The sequence below is a fragment of the Sceloporus undulatus genome, chromosome 1 (genome assembly GCF_019175285.1).
Source record: "Sceloporus undulatus isolate JIND9_A2432 ecotype Alabama chromosome 1, SceUnd_v1.1, whole genome shotgun sequence".
NCBI lineage: Eukaryota > Metazoa > Chordata > Lepidosauria > Squamata > Phrynosomatidae > Sceloporus > Sceloporus undulatus.
The window spans coordinates 37,617,945-37,640,059 of record NC_056522.1 but is presented as its reverse complement, the minus strand read 5'-3'; the positions used below and the strand labels follow the sequence as shown (position 1 = coordinate 37,640,059).

Here is a 22,115-nt window from a genome sequence, read left to right as displayed (position 1 = left end):
CAGATCTACAATAACAAAACAGACAACATTTGGCAATCACACTGCTACCATGAAAACAACTTAAAAGAGATGTTCTGCTGTAAGATATCAACTCCTCTTTCTGCATTTCAACTCTGTCTTACTGGGGGTTATAGTCCTTTTCTAATTTTCCTCTTGAAGGAAGCAATCAGCAGTTTTAGAAGATGTCTTCCCACTGCAAGAAAGTATTTGAAAACTGTGCAATCTTGAAAGATTATTCAGTTTGAGACATTCTGTGCAATGTTCATAAGTGCTATATTTGCACAGGAAACAAGATATTTTCTGCACAATTATGCACTGTGGTATTTGACAATGTATTCTGCACAAAATACATACAAAGGGGAGTTGTATGGAAAATAGCATTTTTCTGCACAGATATATGCAAACCTTGCACAGAATAATTTCCGAACTGAAAGATTTTTGTCAGTCCCAGATTCTCCTCATCAGGGCTTCCTTATACTCAAGAAACCCTTTTTTTTACCATTTAAAATATCTTTGATTATTCTTTCCATCCCTAATCCTATGGAACTCTATTTGTATGCAAATATATTTCTTCTACTCTGAGTACTGAAGGCTGCCACGTATGTATAGGAGATTCAAAAGATTTTCTCCTGAAACCCCTATACTGAGTAAAAGATCACATAGCATAGATAAAAGAAATAATTCCACAATAGCATTTTATGCAGAGCAGAATGTCTCAAAATAAAATTAAGGGTTTCATTTCTATTCAATCCAAAATGAAGATGATACAACACAAATCAAGGCTGGAAACAAAGCATTCAAAAGAAAATGCTGATTATCTGAATATATTCATGCCAAAACAGATACATATAATAGAGATTTCTGCTACATTTTCACTAACCAAAGATCTAAACATAATATCACAAAAAATTCAATTTTGGAAATCTGTTTATATAGTTAACTGAATCATTAACAATAACACACTTCAAAATCCATAAAAGGCCAAATACAACTGAAGGATTAAAAAACATGCACATACTTAGACAAAATCATTGCTATAGAAATTAGTGACCATATCATTTAAACCGTAATATTAGCACTGGCATATGACTCTGGAGACCATGGTTCAATTCCCAGTTCGGCCACGAAACCCACTTGGACCTTGGGTAAGTCACATGCTCTCAGCCTCAGGGGAAGGCAGTGGCAAACCTCCTCAGAATAAATCTTGCAAGAAAACCCCATGATAGGGTTGCTTTAGGGTCGCCATAAATCAGGAACAACTTGAAGACACACAAGAACAACAACAACAATAACAATAACAACAAAAACAAAAACAAAAGCTTTAAAACAGGGAACAATATAAAAATGGTACAGCTGATCTCCTGATAAATCCAAATTCCACTTCTGTTACAAAATTCAAATCCCAGTGTTGTTACATGTTACCAAAAAAAGCCACAAAAGGGCTGTGCAGACCACCCCTAAGGGGCGGCCTGCAGCTGTCCTCAGCTGCGCCAGATTGGGGCCGCGGCAACCACATGCCACAACCTCAATTTGCCATTCCATGGTGCAAAAAAGAGACACAAAAAGCAGCTCCTTTTTCTGTCCTGGAAAGGGCGTGATAGCTGTGGCACCGCGGCTTTAAGTCATGGATGCAGCACCAGAGGAGCATTGTGCCACCACATACCATGTGGAGTGGTGCATAGCATCACGGCACCCTGAGGGCAGAGTCGGGGTGTGTGTCATGCCATGGTCTGACTCTGCCCCCAGGCTGGCCTTAATAGCCGGTCTGCACAGGGCCAAAGTCAGCAACACAGGGTAATCTATTGCTCTGGTAATAACACAACTAGAGAGCATGTCCCCATATACTGACTTGAAGATAAAGAATATGCTTTTTAAAATTCCCATTCTGTATGAAATTCACCAGCAATTTCTTACTAAGAACTGAGTTTTTGAATAAACAGTATCCATAATAACAGTATAGTTGTTACATTGGATGTCACATCTATTTACACCAATACAATGCATAATGATAGTATTCATACTTTGAATTCCTTAAGAGAAGAAGTTTCAAAGATCCTTGCACAGGGATTATTATCACTTTAGTAACTCATCCTCACTTGATGTTATTTTACACTCAGCGGACAGCATTATTTCCAGCTACCAAGCAAGGTTTGGCTCTTTATGCCGATCTATTTATGAGCAAACTAGGAAATAATATATTTAAAGAGGGCATGTAACAAACCTGCTACTTGGTGAGGACAAACTGATGATATCGTCATGTCCTGAATAATTAAACAGGACATTTAGAAAGTTTATGTCAATTCTGTTCACCCCACAATGAAGTTTACACTTTACAGTATCACTGCCCATCCTCTTATCTTTTTGCTGAATGTCTTGCTCACCATGAGAAACACATCTTAAACCCATTGATACCTATAACTATTCAGACTTTCAGTCTTGCCACACTAAACATAAACAGAAATGTTATCTACAGCTCACTGATTATATGCCAAAAAAGCTTTAAATAAACAATTATTATTTCATTAAATATTAAAAATTAAATAAATAAACAAATAAATAAATAAAGTCTATTTCTTGTTTTAAAAATGAGGGAGCCCTGTGATCTATTTCAAAGGTGAATCATCACTTCTAAAGACTTTCAGGAGATAGAATTGATCTCTCTCTTTTTTAAAAGCAACACATTACAATATGGAGGGGAGAGGATCATATTTCACCCACTTCTATTCTCAGTGATAGGGATTACTAGTAAGAACTGTCCTCAGTTGAACAATTGGCAATCCTAAATCCCACCCTTGTAAATTCGAGGCATTACATATGTGGACCTAAAGAAGAAATTTAAGAACATTATTACTAGCAATGCTTAGTATATTAAAGAGAACATCACCTGTAGGTTTTGTGATCTAATTCATGTCACTGAGTGCAGAGATTCTGGATATTATCTACAAAATCTGCAAGCAGATCTGAAAAATTAGACTGACCAGTGGCTAGAATTTAAATCAGTACATCGTAGCTTTTCAGATTAGTGGCTGGGACAGAAATAATATCAGATGTAAGACCATTAGAAAAAAGGGGGAGATATCTGGATTAATAGACTCAACATGTGTAACACCTCACATGTAGTACTATCCATCTACTCTGAAATACTCCATCTTCTCTGGTTTATACTGCAACCTAAGGCAAGGGAGGGATGAAAAGTATTCAAATACCCAAGGACAAAAGGGAAACAGGGTTTTTTGAGTGTTCAAACACCCCAATGAGAATCCTCCATAAGTCCCTTTTTCATTCCTCCCTTCTGCCATGGGACTCAGGGGCTGTACAGATTGGCAAAAAGGAGCAATGAGATGCTGCCCTTTTCTACCCTGGATCAGTGCCGTGGCAACCAAATGTCATGGTACTGATCCAGCCTCCATAGAGCACAAAATGGAGCCGGGGATAAAAGGCTCCTTTTCGTGCCCTCGAAGCGGCACCAGAGCTGCCACTGTGCAGCATGATGATGCCCCTTTGGCGCTGTGACGTTTGGGTGCACACCAAGATGGTGGTCCACAGGTGGCAAGAGTGCTTTGAGCATGGGGACACTCAGCCCTCACCCTGCCCATAGGCCAGCACTTTTCACCCATCTGTACAGGGCCTCAGTTCCCATCTCATGCTGCAATGAGTTGTGAAAGAGCCAGGGAAAAATCTTGGAAGGCTATATAACCTTCACATCCTTAACTTCCTTCCCTCTAAGCTCCCTATTTCCCATGGAGCAGGCAAGGGTAAAAGACAGCCAAGGATCCTGAAAGACTACAGCATAGGATTGTGTTAACCCACTCCAGTGATATCATAATTGCTTGGCATGGACACCATTTATGTAGTTGGCATAATTACACCAAAAACAGAAACTTTACTATACAATAAGCTATACAAGCTTCTGTTCTTTCCCTTTTTTGTCCCATTTATTAGCACAAAAAGAAATAAAAAATAAAAGGACCCTTGGTCTAGCATTTTCTTCTCTATCAATTATTCGTGTAAGTGACAAATTACATTATTATCTGCTTCCCATTCACTGACTGTATCTTTAAATTAAATTATGAATGATTAAATCGTACCCTGTCATTATATTTGCCAACCTGGGTTCACAATATGTTATAAAAGTGGAAGATTAAATGTTTAATTAGTCCATTGTGCTATTTATAGTAAACTTGTATCACCTGCAATATAGATGTTTGAAAATAAAAGAGGAAAGTGGGGAGATAAATTAATGGTTGCCTTAACTAGACAGTGGGATAATATTTGACAAGTGGGCAAACATAGAAATGTTTAAGTAGAAATAATATATATATACTTGTAAACTTGCAAGGAATAAAGAAAGGGTAGTTAATTCTCACATCCGTGCAAGGATTATAGCTGAGCTATCTTTGATTTCACAAAGCATGGGGGCTCAAGGTACCAGAAGTTTTAATTCCAAAAATATTCTTGCAATCAAACATATATGGGATAAATTTTCAGCAGCTGATTTACAAAAGATCACTACAATTTTAAACATGCCTTCTTCCAAGTTAGGGATGCCATATCCCGCCTGCAGGCGGGGCAATCCCGCTTTTGGGGGTCCTGGCCCGGTCCCAGTCCAGTTTAGTTCCAAAGGCGGGGTTTGTCCCCCCGCGGCCACCCTCCTCCTCCTCCGCTCCCCCGCGTGCCCTCCTAATGGCCGCGGCTGCTCATGCAGCCGGCGGCCACTCACTTCCCCCTCCTCCTCCGCCCTTGCGCGCTGCTTCAGAGTGGCCGTGCGCGGCCACTCATGCAGCCAGCGGGCCCTCTGCCTCCTCCTCCTCCGCCGCCCCCACACACTCCTTTTACAAGGCTGCACACGGCCACTCATGGGGCCCGGCTGGCCACCCACCTCTTCCTCCGCCTCCTCCTCCTCCGCGCCCAGCCGGTGGAAGCGCGCAATTGGCCTGCTTGCGTGGCTGGGCCCTGGTCGTGCGCCAGCCTCCAAAGGGAGCTGGTCCCCTTAAGGAGGTGGAGGCTCAGCAGAGGAGGAGGAGGCGGAGCAGACTCTGGGCCAGAGGGAGGGGAAAGGGCTCTGGCGCCAAATACAAAGAGAAAAAGGAGCAGGAGCAGCAGGAGAAGGGGAGGTGAGTGGCCATTTCAGGTCTCCCTTATTTATTTATTTATTCAGGGCAAGCCTGTTTAAGAGAGTCAGTGTGGTGCAGTAGTTTGAATGTTTATTATTATTATTATTATTGGTTAATTTTTATTGCTATTAATATCCAAGTTTCCCTTGTTTTTTATTTTATTTTTTGCTATTTTTATTGTTATTATTTGGCCAGAAAGGGAAGTACATTTCTGCCATCTGTCTAGGAAAAATGCCAAAATGTCCTCCATTTTGATCATGCCTAAGAAACATGCATTTATATTAAGATTTATTAAAAATCATCAATTTTTTTGCGTGTCCTCCATTTTAAAAAAAACACATCCTACATTTGAAAATGTTGTCCTACATTTGTCCCGGTTTGGAGGTCCTGACTTATGGCAACCCTATTCCAAGTGAAGTAGTTTCCTTTTGCCTAATGCAATGCTAATGTGGATTAAAATATAGATACACAATTTTAAATTCAACAGTATTACTGATATAAAGAGTACTAAATCTCTCTGACAGATTCCATATCAGTGCATTCTTATCTTTGGGTTACAAGCTGAATGAAGATAGAATTGCTACTCAGTCCATAATGTTAGCATATTACAAATTAATTTACAGCATAGTCACTGTAAACTGAGGCAGAAAAGGGTAGTCAATTGACAACAGGTTCTTTAGCAGCCAGTCCTTTATCTTATTATTATAAATTTATGCAAGAGATGAAGCCTTGGTAAGGATTTTCTTCTTGGACTCTATACCTTAGTACTTTTGGTATTGGATTATAATTCAGACTAAAATGATGTTGCCTGAATATACTGCAAAAGAAGAAATCCAAGAATGTATGCAAACATACCAGTGTAGGAGAAATTAATAATGTGGAATAGGAAATATTTTAGTTAGTTTGCCATTTTAGACCATAAGACTCTTAAGACCCAAGTATCTGAAGACAAAAAAAGAAAGAATGTAAGAGCTTGTGAATAGTCAAGTGCTGTCACTAGCTGTAAGAACTTTTCCAAAAATGTGTTATATCTTAACATTTACAATCAGAGCAACTCTTAAGAGAATAAATACTGTTTAGGACAGTCAAGCAAAATTTGTAGTGCCAGAAGCATATTTGATATGCACTACTAAGAATACTGCACAATTAGCCTATGAAATCATTTACCACAAAATGTCTGCTCATGGGAACCTCTTGGCAGTTGGAATTAATGGGAATTTGTATATCTTTGAACATCAGATACTAGGCACCAAGAGTGGCTTGGACTAAATGGACAAAAAAATAACCATACCTAGTTGGCAGGGGGTTGGACTGGATGGTCTCTTCCAAATGTATGATTTTATAATAATAATAATAATAATATTTATTTGTATACCGCCCTCTGGCAAACCAATCCGGGCGGTTAACAACAGTAAAATATAAAATATGACAATTAAAAACACTTTATCCCTCCCCCCCTTAAGACAGTATTAAATAGTATAACATATTAAAAATACAATATCAAGGATAAAAACAGCAATTAAAACTAAAAACCCTGATATCCCTCTGTTGATCCTCAACCATCTCTAAGATGGGGCCACGGGAGGAATGAGGGAATCAGGGAACCTGGGAACCTGGGCCGGGATGGTTAATCTGGAAAGGCCTGCCGGAAGAGATCCGTCTTGACCGCTTTTTTAAAGCTGTCTAATGATGTTATCTGACGGATCTCATCCGGCAGGTCGTTCCAGAGTTTGGGGGCGACAGCAGAGAATGCCCTCTGGGAGGTTGCCGCAAGCCTAGATTTTAGAGGCTGCAGTAAGTTCCTCCCAGAGGACCGGAGAGCGCGGGGAGGATTGTATGGGAGGAGGCGGTCTCTAAGATAGTTTGGACCCAAGCCATTTAGGGCTTTAAAGGTGATAACCAACACCTTGTACTGGGCCCGGAAGCTGATAGGCAGCCAGTGGAGGGACCTCAAAACCGGAGTAATGTGGTCCCTCCTAGATGTACCTGACACAAGCCTGGCTGCCATGTTTTGAACCAGCTGTAATTTCCGAGTCAAGCACAGGGGTAGCCCCATGTAGAGTGCATTACAGAAGTCAAGGCGTGAGGTTACCAGCGCGTGCACAACCGTCTCGAGATCCCTTACTTCCAGAAAAGGGCGCAGCTGGCGTATCAGCCGAAGCTGATAACAGGCACTCCTGACCGTCGCATTTACCTGATTTGTCATCAGGAGCGACGAGTCAAGGAGCACCCCCAGACTGCGAACACAGTCGCTGGAGGAGAGTGTGACCCCATCCAGGACTGGAGGTTGCAACCCAATTCTTGGTTTTGGGGCCGCTACCATGAGCACCTCCGTCTTGTCTGGATTCAGTTTCAATCTGTTTTTCCTCGTCCAGCCCATTACCGCCTGAAGACATTCATTGAGAGAAGAGATGCCATCGGAATTCGAGGCCGACGAACGAGATACGGAGAAATAGATTTGGGTGTCATCAGCGTACTGATAACACCCAGCACCATAACTCCGTATTATCTCACCCAGCGGCTTCATATAGATGTTAAATAACATCGGGGACAAAATAGCCCCCTGAGGAACCCCACAAGTGAGGTACCTCTTACTGGAGCTACAGTCCCCGAGTAGCACCCTCTGAGACCTGCCCGAGAGGAAGGACCGGAACCACTGCAAAGCAAAAAATTTTAGGTCTAAATCAGGAATTTAATCCTAAATTGAGTCCCCATTTAAACTGATATGGAATGATCTAGAGAATGAAAACAATGGCTAACTGGTTTCTGAATGTTTTGATCTCTAATGTCAATGCTGTGTACAGAATCTTTTTGTGTACAGCAGCCTTCATCAACATGTTGCTGTCCAGCAATTTTGAACTACAACTCCTATTGTGCTCAGGAATTATGGCCATTAGCTACATGGATGATCAGAGCTGTAATCCAACATGTCTGGAGAAATTGACATAAATACTTATTTGTTTATTCTTATGCAGAAGTTAATGATGTGAGACCCCCTCCTGGTCACTCTTATTTTGTCCCAACACTTCTATTTTGTCTCTCACAGTGGAGAGAATATTTGGGGGGAAATTAAAGTTTAAATTTGATTTTTTGACTATCATGACAAGAAGAATCTTAGACTGCTGAGAATCTTCACAGTTCAGGATTTATTTGATGTGAAAAATACTTGTGGTGGTTTTGCACAGAAAAGACATTTCCTGAACAGAGAACAGAGTTTCCCAGTCAGTTGACTTTTCTGTTCAGAAAGTGGTGTTTTCTGCACAGAAAACATGTTTCCTGGACAGGAATTGCTTTTTTCTATGCTGTTTTGGCTCACACTAAAAGCTGGATGGAAGAGAGAGTAGAGGGAGGTCAGTGCTTCCAGGGCAGATTGCACTCTTGTCTTCCACCAGGGGATGGTTCCCTTTTTAATAAGAATTAAAGTGTAGTATTAACATTGACCTGTGGATATGTTGAGCTAGTGTTTTGGGGTCAATTTTTTTACTAAAATTTCTAGGTATATACATGAGTATATACAGTAAGTCTGACTACCAGGATTGTCAGTCACCTTCTCTTGACCTGGGAAATGAAGTATCCAGACTCATAAATATGAAACTCTAAAGATGTAAATGCTAAAATCCCCCACTTCTTAATGCAATAAAAATATTCCCCCATTTATTGTTTAAAAAAAACCAAGAGTCCATCATTCTATTTTGACTTACCATCTTCTAATGAAACATACAGTCTTTCAATTTTTCCTGCTGCTCCAGATCCCTTCCATCTCCCTTCCTGTCTGCATTTTCCAGGATGGGGTGAGACTCTTTGTTTCCCCTGCTGCTCCCTTTCCTACTTTGTATCTTTGCCCGTTTTATGAATCATCATCATCATCTCTCAGTTCCACAGTCTACTAGACATTACTGCCTGGAATTCTGGACCATCACTGATTTAGATTTTATCCACAAATCTAGGAATCAGTGAGGAATTATAAAATATTGGGACACAGTCCAAGTAGTGACACTTTTTAAAACTATGCTATTATCTAATTCTGGGGCTCTCAAGCAGGGGTGTGAGATGGAATTTCAGGGAGTGTGACAAAGAGTGTAGTGTCCTTGAGTTACGAGTCATGAATCATCATTCAATTTTTTCTGAATAAATTAGAATCTAACTGTTTAACTTAGATTTGCATTTTTTGCAGAGTTATAAGCTTGGGTTTTTTTGTTCACCTGCACTATTGTATGTGGTTCAAAATATGATTCAAAAATTGGAAATTAGACATCTTCATCTTCAAATGTGATATTACTTTTGTAGGGGGGCAAACATTAATTAAACTTTACCTAGCAATGTTTGGCATATAAAAATTTGGGTCTAATAGCAGTTTCATTCAGAGGATTTGTCTGTTTGTCTGGAAACACTTCCACAGCTCTTACCATTGGAACATTTTTTTCCTCTTTCTAGAGGCACCAACATTCCATTTGTGGGTCTCAATATGTCATAATCTCAGTTTCTGAATCTGCTATTCCCAGAGATTAAACTCCAAACCTGCTTTTTCACAACCACAATTATGTCTGGTATAGTAACTGCTTATCAGTGTATTAATAAATCGCCTAATTGTTTATCAGTTTATTGATTATCAACATATTAATAAAGTCCCATAAGATTTTTCTTTGCTACTTTTGTGAAAATAAACTTCAGACTTTACTGGACACAAACAGCACAAGGATATAAATTGGGCTCTGAATCTTCAAAGTGAAAAACACAGAGACAGAGAAGGCTTGCACAACTGCTGATTTTCAGAGGTTCTCACAAGAGAGCTCCAAGCTCCAACTCCCTTCCAGACATGATAGAAAGAAAGTTGGCATGCATTCAGTGCCTCAACCTGTTCCAAGCTGGAGGGGAATGGAAGAGGCATTTCTGTTTGTCAATTATCTCATTTTAAAGAGCAGTACAAGGGAGCTTGTGATCCAAGCTGGGAAAGCAACTCATTCCGAGAGCAAAGGCATCAGCATCATCACCCCCACTCAGATCACGAAACACCAGCTACATGAGATGAGGTATAAAATTCAGTTCTACAAGTCTTGGTGATAACAAGCTTTGACTACCAAGGCATGCTGCAATTTGCCAAGCCATGTATTTCACCCATATTGGCCCAGCTACCTACCACTTCTGTGCACTGGTAGAAATATATGTTCACTAAGCATTACCAGCCCCAAATATTTTGGTATCCAAGGAAAAGCATCAGATAGAACCCTCCCAATCTCATACAAAGATTCTATCCATGGCATCTGAGATTATTTTGGCACCCAAGGCAGAAAAGCTCACAAGCACCTGACCCCATTCCAGGAAGCAAAACTACTGTATAACAAATGAAGTAACATAAAATATCCTGCTGTTATGATGTGACTGCTTGTCTCTATTGGCAATTTCAAGTATTATGAACTTTCTGAACTGACCAGGTCTGTTATAACTGTTAGGAACATGGTTTCCTGCCCTTGTTGCCACACCCTCTACTTTTGCATGTCAGGGTGGCTTGGGCTTTACCCTGATTCTTGCTCATGGCCAACATGTGTCACAGCACTGATTCTCATGCTTCCAGCTATTACAAATGACCTCAGGGATTTGGCATGGGAGAACACATACACCAGTTTTGGACATGGAACAGTCCAATATAGCTCTTACTAATTCTCTCACAGTTTGTTTTATTTTAAAAGAAAAGAAAATGTTCCAGTACTATGAAACCTGCACACTTGAAACTTTGCATGGATACTAAGGAGGCCCCAAGTTGTGTATTTTATGGTTATTTTACATGAAACTAAGAAAACACAATCTTCTCTATAAAGTAATTTTGAAATATAGAGTATGTGTAGATGTGCATATCTGAGTGGAAGTTTCTGAGTAAGAATTTAGAGACATGTGTGCCCACTGGTCAAACCCTAGCAGACTATATCATCTGAACAATAAACACATAATCTTTATAACATGCAAATATGGCCAGATGAATTTGAGAAACAAGAACATGGTAAAAACTAAAAGGGAAAAGAAGTTTTTTTAAAAAAAGTACTGATGTCTGGTACAAGTGGAAAAGAGAGTTAAGAGAGGGAAAGGCTGAATGATCACAAGGGTGGATCTGAAAACAGCAAGATAGAAAAAGTCCAAGAAGAAAAGAAATTGAAACAAGAAACAGAAAAGTACTGTGAAGGCAATAAGAATTTTCTAACCTATGCAAAGTCCATACAGGGTTGAGGAAAAGAAAAGAAAAAACATCAAGAAAGGACAGTGATGTAAACTCAAACTGATTGACTCAGACTCAAGTCGGACTCAAGTCACTTCAACAGCTCAACTTGGACTTGACTCCATAATGAATGATGCACTGACTCAACTCAACTAGTGACTTGTATATTTTTAGCAGCCAACTTCCTGGCCTTGGTTCAGTAAGGTAACATATTCATCCAGAAACATAGACCAGAAAGCAGTTTTCCTCCTTTGAACACTTCCATCTCACTGCTTTTTGCCTACCAGTCATGTGATAGAAGTGGTATTTTACATTTGCTATATAGGAAGCTCTCACTTATCTGGCGGGTATGGGCCTGAGGACCAGTCAGAAAATTGAATCAGTTGAAAAGTGAGACCCAATAATTTTTTTAGCTTGCAAAAAAGCATTTTTCAAAAGACTGATTTCTGCATTTTATGACTGCAAAAAAACTTCAGTTATGATTATTAAATTATCTCTGAGCAACACCAACACCCTCCTAGCTTCCTAACCCAGGAATATGTTTAAAAAGTCCACAGCAATGTTCACTTTGAGCATCAGGCAAGACTCACCCTAAGAGCACAGAGCATGTGTCTTGGAGAGCAACAGCAAACAAATCTGTCAGGGAATGGGCTTGAGGCAGAAAAATCCTTCCAAAGCTTTTCTTATGAGCAGCAGGCAAAATTCACCTCAAAAGAACAAGGCACATGCCTAACACATTTGCTGTTCCCCTCTGAGAAATATGCCCCACACTCTCAGGGGTAAGTCTGGCCCACAGATCAAAGTGAATTACACCATGGACTTTGGTCTTGGTGGCAGGTTCAGTCATCAAGATACAAACACAGCTATCTGCACAACATTTTGCTCCCCTCAGCAGCCACAGCTCTCAGGAAATGAAATCTAAGCACTTGCGTGACCAACAGGAGAAGTATAATGTTCATCCACTCTTTTGACTTTTTAAAATTATAACTGGAACCCATTAATTCAACACTTGGTCAAAAGAATGTACCACACATCATATATACAGGTTATGGTGCAATTTTAATTGTTTTTTTAACCTAACTTTGTGTACGTCTTCTTAATTTTCTAGTTACTGAAACTCCACTCTCTTATACACACACACACACACCACCTCCTGTTTCATGTTAAAGTTGATCCCAGACTTAAGACTTCACTTGAAAGTATTTTGCAAGGACTTGAGATGTGAAGGTAGAGGCTTTAGACTTGACTTGAGATGTGGAGTAGAAGACTTGAATACATCACAGTGATGGGATAATAAGACCTGAACCTAGGCAAAGCTGGACACTATTAATAGTATTATACACATGTGCATGTGTTTTATTTACATATAGTTATATCTTTTATTTGTATAAATAATATTTTATAACTTATAAGAATTAGATGGATGAAAGAGATAGATTGAATGAAATTACAAAAATGCTTGTGTTGAAAAAATCCTAGCTTTTTTACATGACAAACTAGCAAGCAGGATATCTGAAAGGTCATTAAGCATTTGCAACTTTTATGCATATTGTTGTTCCAACATTTGCAAATAAGAAGACAGAAAACAGAAAATCGGGAGGAGGAGATGGAGTGGGATTTAGACTTCACTCCAACCATCAGTACTCCAAGATATTCCCACATCTCCACAACCCAATTGCTAATCCCATGGACAAAGTTAATCCCATGGGCAAAGTGGAAAAGTGACATGGAGATTCAGTGAAGTTAGGCTGTGTAGGAGGGTGAGGAGAGGGACCATGCATCAAATCAGTAATCTCCCGCTCAGATATGCATACCTATGCATACTCTATATTACAGCAGTAAAATTTTGTTGGCAAAAATAGAGTTAATAGTACAATTCCCCATTGTTCTGCTGAATCCATGAACTACATAACAAGATAGAAAATGTTCTGACCTCTGAAGAAATGCTTGTGCCCACAGGGGACATAGACTGGAGAATAAAAACATTCTTTACAATAAAATGTTATTTGAGCTCACAGACGAGGTCTCTAATCATAAATGTGAATCTAGAAGGCTTACTTTACTCTGTTAAGTGCCATCAACCATGGCATACCTTTCAGAGTGTCAGTATTTGTTTACTACCTTTTTTAGTTTCTGAAAACAAAGGAGTTTTGGATGATGGTAGATTGTAAGATCAGTAGAAATATTATTACACTTCACAGAGATCTGATCATTAAATTATAAAGATTCAGGAGCCATCTTAAACAAACATTGGCCTAAATCTAATTGTTAATCCTGGCAAAGTAGACCTATTAAATCAATAGAATTTACCTACATATTGACTCACTGATCAACTATTGGTTCAATGGGTATACTCTAGTTGGGACTATCAACAAGATTTCAGTGATTGTCTCGTTAAATATCAAAGGGAATTGTGTGACATAATCAAAACATAAAGGCAAATGATGTACACTACCTCTGCTATAACACTGCTATATACAAAAAATGTTCTTAAACTACAATCAATCAATTTCAGTAGAACAAACCACTATAATGATGATGGGAGCTTTCACATGTGTTTGGCAACAACTCTCATGGCTTTTGTAGTCAAAATAACGGGAGTATACCATATTGAGGAAAATGAAAATATGCCAAGTTCTGGTATTGTCTCTGTATTGTCTGTGTAAACTCAACACATCCCCTGTAACATTTCCAATATTACAAGTGATTATTCCAGATAATTATGAACATTACAAATGATCTGTGAGCCACCTTGGGTCCCTTTGTGAAGAAAGGCAGCATATAAATGAAATAAATAAATAAGATTATCAAATTTCCCTCTTTTAGATGTTCACACAGTGTGTGAACATTAGTAGCATTCCCCTTCATGCAAGACATTCTGACCTTTGCTATGGACATTCTCACATGAACAAAGATAGCATGTAAACCAAAGAACTACAAATTACTACTAACAGTAATTATAACTACACCAATCTCGGTTGCAAAAACTATTGTCTAGTATTTTATCTGTGACAGCACAGCTCACACGTTCTGTTTGTCCACATAAATGCTTACCTGGGAATTATTGGATCTGCCTAAAGAGAAAAAAAAGTTTGTCAGCTGGCTCTTAACTTTCTAATTTAAAGAAACTAATTGTAACTGCTTTCTAAAGCAAGATTTCTAAAAGCAAAAGCAAATGTCTAAACATATTTGTTGGTCTAGTTTGTACCTGCATTCACAATAAGATTCCAAGAACTGTACACAGCATTTAAAATATATACCTTTTTATTATTATTTTCCAGCTGCATCTGAGTGAAAAGCATGGATTTTACATACATAAGGGGCAGCATAATAGCAACTGAAAAAAAAATGCCATGAAGGAATCATCCTATGTACAATACAAAACAACTGAAATCATACATTGATTGCATGCTCAGGTGGGAGAAGCTCCTGAGATACAAAAGCAAATGTCAATCATATTGATAAAAGACTGTTACAAACAGCAGTCTGTTAGGAAAGTGCAAGCACTCAAAACAATGCACATTTACAATTTTGTCATGTTTCTTGACAAAGAAATCCAGCATTACACTAACATGCAAGACCTCTTAAGTCCAAAAGGGGCAGAAGGCCATTTTGGGTTCCCTGCTACCCTTGGGTGGTTGTACAGTTAGCACTCCATATCCAATGATTCTGCATCCACTGATTAAACTATCAATGGCACGTGTGTGTGTGTGTGTTTGTGTGTGTATAAAAAAAATAATCCTGATTTTGTCATTTTATGTAGGGGACACCATTTTTCTACCATACTGTGTACAATGGAACTCGAGTATCCATGGATTTTGGTATCCACAGGGGATCCTGGAACCCTGATGGATACCTGATGGATACCAAAAGTCCACTGTACTGGCACATTAAGCAGTGACTGGAAATAATGTTCTGATTGATTGGAAGTTACACTTTTAGAGTGTTTTGTGTCCCTGTTTTGGGATGCAGCACCCCATAAATAACATAGATTGTCAAAATGTCACCCAAGGCTATTTTTAGGTCCCTAAAACATTTTTTTTCAGCCCGAAATGGTAGAAAGCTATCAGGATTGGTGGATACAGGAAAGCCAAGAGACTTCCTCCCGCTCACCAGGAGGGTCATATGTTAAGCCTATGGAATATGTGGTGCCCACCAAGTAGAGGGTGCAACAGAACTTTCTTATCCTGCCATGCTGTCCACAGCCCTGGAAGGTCCTATGAATCTCTCCAACAGGTCCTCGGAAACTGTTTCCAGAGGGTTTTCCAGTCCTCCATTGTCAATTGTGCATATCCATGAGAGGGGTCTCTAATTGGTGTGGAAATGTTTTGCTTTCTGTCCCACTGGATTCAGTGTCCTGCCACTAATTACACTGGATTCAACTCACTGTTACAAACAAAACTATTCATAAAGTAATTAAAATGACAACACTCTGGTAGATAAACCCCACCAGCTTCTGTTTAGTAGCATTCATTAAAGTTCTAGAATGGAGAGAGAAAATGGCCAGGATTGTTCACTTGCCCATCAAAGCCTTCAAAGTTTAGTCACAGCTTATAATAGAGCTGCTCCCAGCACAGCTTTAAAAAGCTAACAATTTGGTCTCTGCCCTGGCTGACATATTTTCCTTAAATTGGAAGCAAATTTTCACTTATTCTGTCGTTCTAATAAAACAGTAGTCCAGAATGGTTCTTATGAGAGCCTTGTTGTGACCCTGTCTTAAAGAGCAATACTTGACCAAAAAGACATATGCTGTGTCAAATCTACCCTGCTTACACATGATGCCTGAACACATTGGCTGAGATCCTATATTGAAATGTCAGGAATAAACTCTTCTAGAACATGGCCACATAGCCCAAAAAACCCACAAAAAACTATCCTATAATGTGTATTGTAAGGTGTAAATCTACACTCCTGCAGTTACACAGTGATTTCACTACACCACCTTTCTTGCCTAATACCAACATTATGTAACCATTGACTGCTTATCATCCCCTTGCAAATAGGGAATACACAATGGTTGTTTCTGAAATCCTAGTAAATAAAGAGGATCATTGAAGGTACTAGTAATAGTTACACCACAACCACTCCAAGAAAGCACACCTGTATGACTAGAATAATGATAGTTAGTCCCAGTTAGAGCACTGAAATCAACTGTCAAATGATGAGTTGGTTTTGGTAAATGGCTCTACATTATTTAGGACTAACGATAAGATTTAGGCCCATGAGAAACAGGTGCACTTGTGGAATATCACTCATGTAACCAGTAAATGAAAACATCAAAAAAGTATAACCACATGTATAAGACAACTTATATATGCATATTTCACCAACAAGATTCTAGCCTTGGTATATCTGAATGCATGGTAGAAATCTAATTCCAAATATTCCTAGATGAAAGATCCAGATGACAGATCCATTGCAATCTAGATTCAAGTGATCAGAACTGCCTTGACGACCTTGGTGTGTAACTCTTCTAGAAAGAGTTTCATTGTGTTGATTCTCCTGACCTTTCAGTGGTATTTGGTATCACTAATCGTCATTTCCTTCAAGACTGCTTATTTTGAATGGGATAAGGTGGCAAAAATTTATTTATTTTATTAACCATTTTATTGGGAATTGTTTTTAATGGTATTTTAGGGTGGGAGGGAGATTGAGGAACTAGGATCTAATATGTCCTGTTATGCTTTTATCCAATGATAGTCATGTTTGATTTTATTGCTTTTGTTTGTTGTTACCTGCCTCAATCCAATACAGGGAGAGGAGGGATAATAATAATAATAATAATAATAATAATAATAATAATAATAATAATGTTTGCATCTTGACCATGCTCCTAGATCCGTATCTACTTATAGGTAATTACATATTGGCACTGTCTGAGAACAGATTTTATAAACTTTGACTTTTGCCAATCTTTTTCTAGCTATACTCCAGATGTGGACAGGCCTTTAAAGAGAGTTTGGAATCTTGATATTGTCCAGACTGTGATTGCAAGAGTGGTTACTGACAGGTTTTCAATTTACTTTGGAGCCAAAGTAAAAGTAAAGCTTCTGAACTATAAAGACCTAAATATCCTGAGAGCAAAGTACTTAGGAATGTAAAGAACACTTGCAAATTTTCTGTTCTCTTTGTTTCCGTTTATGTTTCACATTATTTGAGTCGTAACTAAGTCAAATTGGACTGGATCCAGTTATGGACTTGCACTGGTGAAAGAGGAGCCCAATCAGAACTGGGAAGTAAATGGTCTCCTCCTCTCCACTCAAGCTCCATATGTGTCCTCAAAACTGGCTCACTGTGGAAAGGCGGAAAAGTCCAGCATAGTTGGTTCTTGAGTGACTCAGAGAGCTGCAAGGGGGAGAGGGCAGTCGAGCAGAAGAAATTTTTCAGTTCTTCCATCAGGACATTGGATTTTATCTACAATTTTTGATCATTTTTAAAAATCCAAACAGATTTATTCATTGCAGCCAAACCTGCCTACAGCTATATCATGAAATAATTACTCAGCACTTAAGGGTCCCTATGAAATGACAATATGATAATAAAATTTCAACAGCATTAAAACTTTATGAAGAATTCCACACAGGAGGGCTGACATTTAGCACCCTATATTCTTGCTTCATTCTTATTTATTCCTTCTCGGTAGTTTTTATCACAACCTAGTCTGTGACTGCCCAACTCATTAAAACGTAGTAATACAGAGGCTAATTTATGCACAAAGAAGAATCCATAAGGTTTGGCAACAACCCAATCTTTATCTTGAACTCAATCCTACATACTCCTGTGCAACTCAGCAAGTGAAGATGGCACATGAGGTTGTACAGCACTTCTTCCTAGTCTACCCCCTACCCTCTCCCATCACAACCACACATCAGCACCAGAAGAGCCTTGGACGTAGGAAAGGAGGAGAAGTATCAGGAAATAGAGGGTTACAGAATGTAAAATCACATCACCTTTTAAGTTTCTTCTTCAAGTGATCTACACAACATAACTTCCTATGAAGGATTATGGTAATCCTTCATCCCTTCTACCTCATCCCCCAAAAGATGATGAAGATGAAGATGAAGATGATGGTGGTGGTGATAGTGATATTTGATTTGGAAAGGGGAAACGCAGAACTCTAAGATCTTCAGGCTTCAGGGAAATACTTTTTCTCAATGCTGCCACCATCATGGGCTCACTTGGGAGGACCTGAGAGTGAGCCTTCTCAGTAGCTGCTCCCATTCTTTGGAATTCCCTCATATGGGAGCAGGGCTTTCCTTTCACTGACAGGCAAAAACATTTCTCTTCAAACAGGCTTTTAATATGTAATTGCAGACAGGGAGGCTTGTTATTGGGGTGTTTGCTTTTATATGTTTTAAACAGTTTTATATTTTTATCTGAGTATGTGTTTAATGACTTATAAAGCCCTACATGGTTTAGGTCCAGACTATTTAGGAAACTGTATCTACCCATATGAACCAGCTAGAACCCTAAGATCCTCAAGAGAAGGCTTTCTCTCAGTCCCACCACCACCATAGGCTTGCTCAGTGAGGACACGAGAGTGAGACTTCTCAGTGGCTGCTCCCTACCTGTGGAACTCCCTTCTGCAGGAGGCTAGACTGGCTCCCTGCCTGCTGGCCTTTCACCGGCAGGTAAAAACATTCCTTTGCAGATAGCCTTTTTAAAATTATGCAAGCCTGGTTTTATTTGGGGGTAGGTGGGTTGTTATAGATTCTTAAATTATGTTTTCAACTTTTGTATGTCTTAAATTTTAACTTGTTGTGTTTTAATTAGGTTATGTTAATTGTTTTTCAAATTTTTGTTTTTATGTGCTTTTATATTGTGAGTTGCCTTGGTCCCTTTTTTTGGAGAGAAAGGTGGCATAAAAATTAAATAAATAAATAAATAAATAAATAATGATTTTATATTTTTAACTTGTATATTAATGTGATGTTTTTAACTGTTTTTAATTGTACTATTTTTAAATTATCTTTTGTGAGCCACTTAGGTCAATTTAGGATAAAGGCTAAATAAATAAAATAATAATAAAGGCATAACAGTGAAGGAGAAATAGTGACTAAAGTGGGGTTTCAAATGTTTGTACTAGATAACTGGAACACATGGACACTTGTGTGTTCAGTAGGAACTTTCAAAAATCATATTTTATATTTGTGACACAGTAAGATGTGGAAAATAGATGTTGGGGTGGGAAAAGATGTTGGATGCAATACACAGGAGAGTTATATAAAAGAGATGACAACATGAAGGACACATGGAACAAAAAGCCATATGAATATCAAACCCAAATTCTAAAAAGCGAGGTGGAAACTGCAATAAGAGAAATGGCAAAACAAAACAAACAAAATATCCAGGAACAGATGATATTCCAGTTGAACTGCTGTAATCCACATTGACATAGTCAACTCTAGTACTAACCAACAAATGACAGCAAATATGGAAAACAAAACGATGGCCAACAGACTGGAAGCAGTCAATGTACATCCCCTTCCACAAAGAAGGAGATACAAAAGACTGCAGCAACTATAGGATCATAGCCTCTCTCAAACAAGCAAGATTATGCTCAACATTCTGCAACACAGACTTCAAGTATACATGGAAAGAGAAATCCCAGAGGTCCAGGCAGGGTTCAGGAAAGGAAGAGCACTAGGGACCACATTGCAAATATATGATGGATAATAGAGGGCAACAGGGAATTCCAAAAGAAAATCAGCATGTGCTTTATAGACTGCAGCAAAGCCTTCAGTTGAATACATCATGAAAAGCTATGGAACACCCTTAAAGACATGGGAGTGCCAACATATCTGATAGTCCTGATAAGGAATCTGTACTCCGTCAGAACAGAACACAGAGAAACAGAATTGGTAAAGGGGTCTGTCAAGGCTGTATCCTCTCACCCTACCTGTTCAACCTGTATGTAGAACATATAAGAAAAGCAGGTCTGGACACAGAAGATGGCGGAGTGAAAATAGGAGGAAGGAATATCAACAATCTAAGATATGCAGATGACACCAAAGTACTAGTAGAAAACCTCATCAGGTTTTCCATAGACCTGGAATACATACTAAGGAAGATCAAGGAAGAAAGTGCAAAAGTAGGCCTACTATTGAACATAAAGAAAACTACACAAATCTACACAAATTTAACCTAGACAATAAGGAAATAGAAATAGTAAAAGAATTCTCATACCTGGGATCAAACATTGATAGGAACAGGGACTGCAACCAGGAAATCAGAAGAAGATTAAGAATGGGCAGAGCAGCTATGAAAGAACTAGAAAGATTCTAAAATGCAAAAATATACAACTGAGCACAAAAGATAGAATCATACAAGTCATCATATTCCCTATTACTATGTATGGATATGAGAGCTGGACAGTTAAAGAAGATAAGAAGAAAATCAATTCATTTGAGATGTGGTGCTGGAGAAGAGTGTTGAGGATCCCATGGACAGCCAAAAGGACAAACAAACAGGTCCTAGAGCAGATCAAGCCAGAGATCTCCCTGGAAGCCAAGATGACAAAAAGGAGGCTGTCATACTTCGGGCACATCATGGAAAGGGAGGACTCACTGGAAAAAACAATAATGCTAGGAAAGGGGAGGGGAGGTAGAAAGAGAGGAAGGCTGCATGTTAGTTGGCCGGACTCTATTAAAGAGGTCACTAGTGTGGGTTTACAGGAATTAAGCAGAGCAACGGAAGGCAGAGAGTCTTGTAGATGTCTCATCCACAGCATCGACATGGGTCGAGATCGACTGAGGGCAGTTAACAAGAACAACAACAAGGATAGGAAAAATATCCCTAAAGAGGTGGGAGGAGAGAAAACCCTGTTTTGGACTGCAGGAAGATATGTTGTAGTAATGGAAATATCCTGTGCACATCATTTCCCATGTGTCCCTCTTTCTATCAAGTATCTACCCACATGATGATCCATCTTTCTAGGTGTGCTGTCATTGTGTCTAATTCAACAGCTATCCACATAATATCAACTGTAAATTGTATGCACAGTATACAATGTTAGAAAATGTCTTGGTTGTAAATTCTTTCTTCTCACCACAACATAAGAAAATCTCTGTGTTCATTTCTTAAAGATTTGTCATTTTGAAAAGTATATATACACACAAATTCCTGAAAAAAACTCTTTAAATTGCTTAAGAATAGCTGTATGGAATTAAGACTGTCACTTCTAGAAATCCAATTCAACAGAGTAAAGCACAAATTTACATGCATATTCCAATTCACAATCCACAGGTTACCACCTTCACTGTGATGTAAATCTAGTTTATACTGAATTTTTAAATACCACAGTTTATTCTTAGAAAATCAAATATATTTTTCCATGAACTCCAATTTAGCTGACATCTCCATACATAAAATATAAAAATATTAAAACAGATAATTTTTAAAAATCAAAAACAAGAAAATAAGTATATATATTTTAACTAAAGTTGACTTAGAAATACACTGCTCCAAACAGAATAATAAATTGTGTCCTACCTATAGTAGTAATAACTGTGCCAGCAAAGAAGAAGGAACTTCCCAAATCCCAATGACTGACTTGATTAGGCGTGTTTCCTTTTGGATTGACTCCTGCATTTATTGCTGCCACTACTTGCTGTAAGTTTAAAGAAATATTTGTCAATATTTATGAAACATAAACATAGAAGACAGTATTCTGTATGCTTGTGAAGAGAATATAACTTATCAGGCTTCAGCTGATTAAAATAAAAAAGAAGACAGTATTCTGTATGCTTGTGAAGAGAATATAACTTATCAGGCTTCAGCTGATTAAAATAAAA

At 38.7% G+C, this 22,115-nt stretch overlaps 1 protein-coding gene across 3 annotated transcripts in view; it reads right to left on the bottom strand.

The window, feature by feature from the left end:
* The window catches only part of KCNK2 (potassium two pore domain channel subfamily K member 2), a 125,880-nt gene that overhangs the window by 75,206 nt on the left and 28,559 nt on the right, over positions 1-22,115 (bottom strand). For all 3 annotated transcript variants that reach the window (XM_042446131.1, XM_042446132.1, XM_042446134.1), the window contains exon 3: positions 21,814-21,931. In XM_042446131.1, the coding sequence (XP_042302065.1) occupies positions 21,814-21,931 (118 nt within the window). The remainder of the gene's footprint in view (positions 1-21,813; positions 21,932-22,115) is intronic.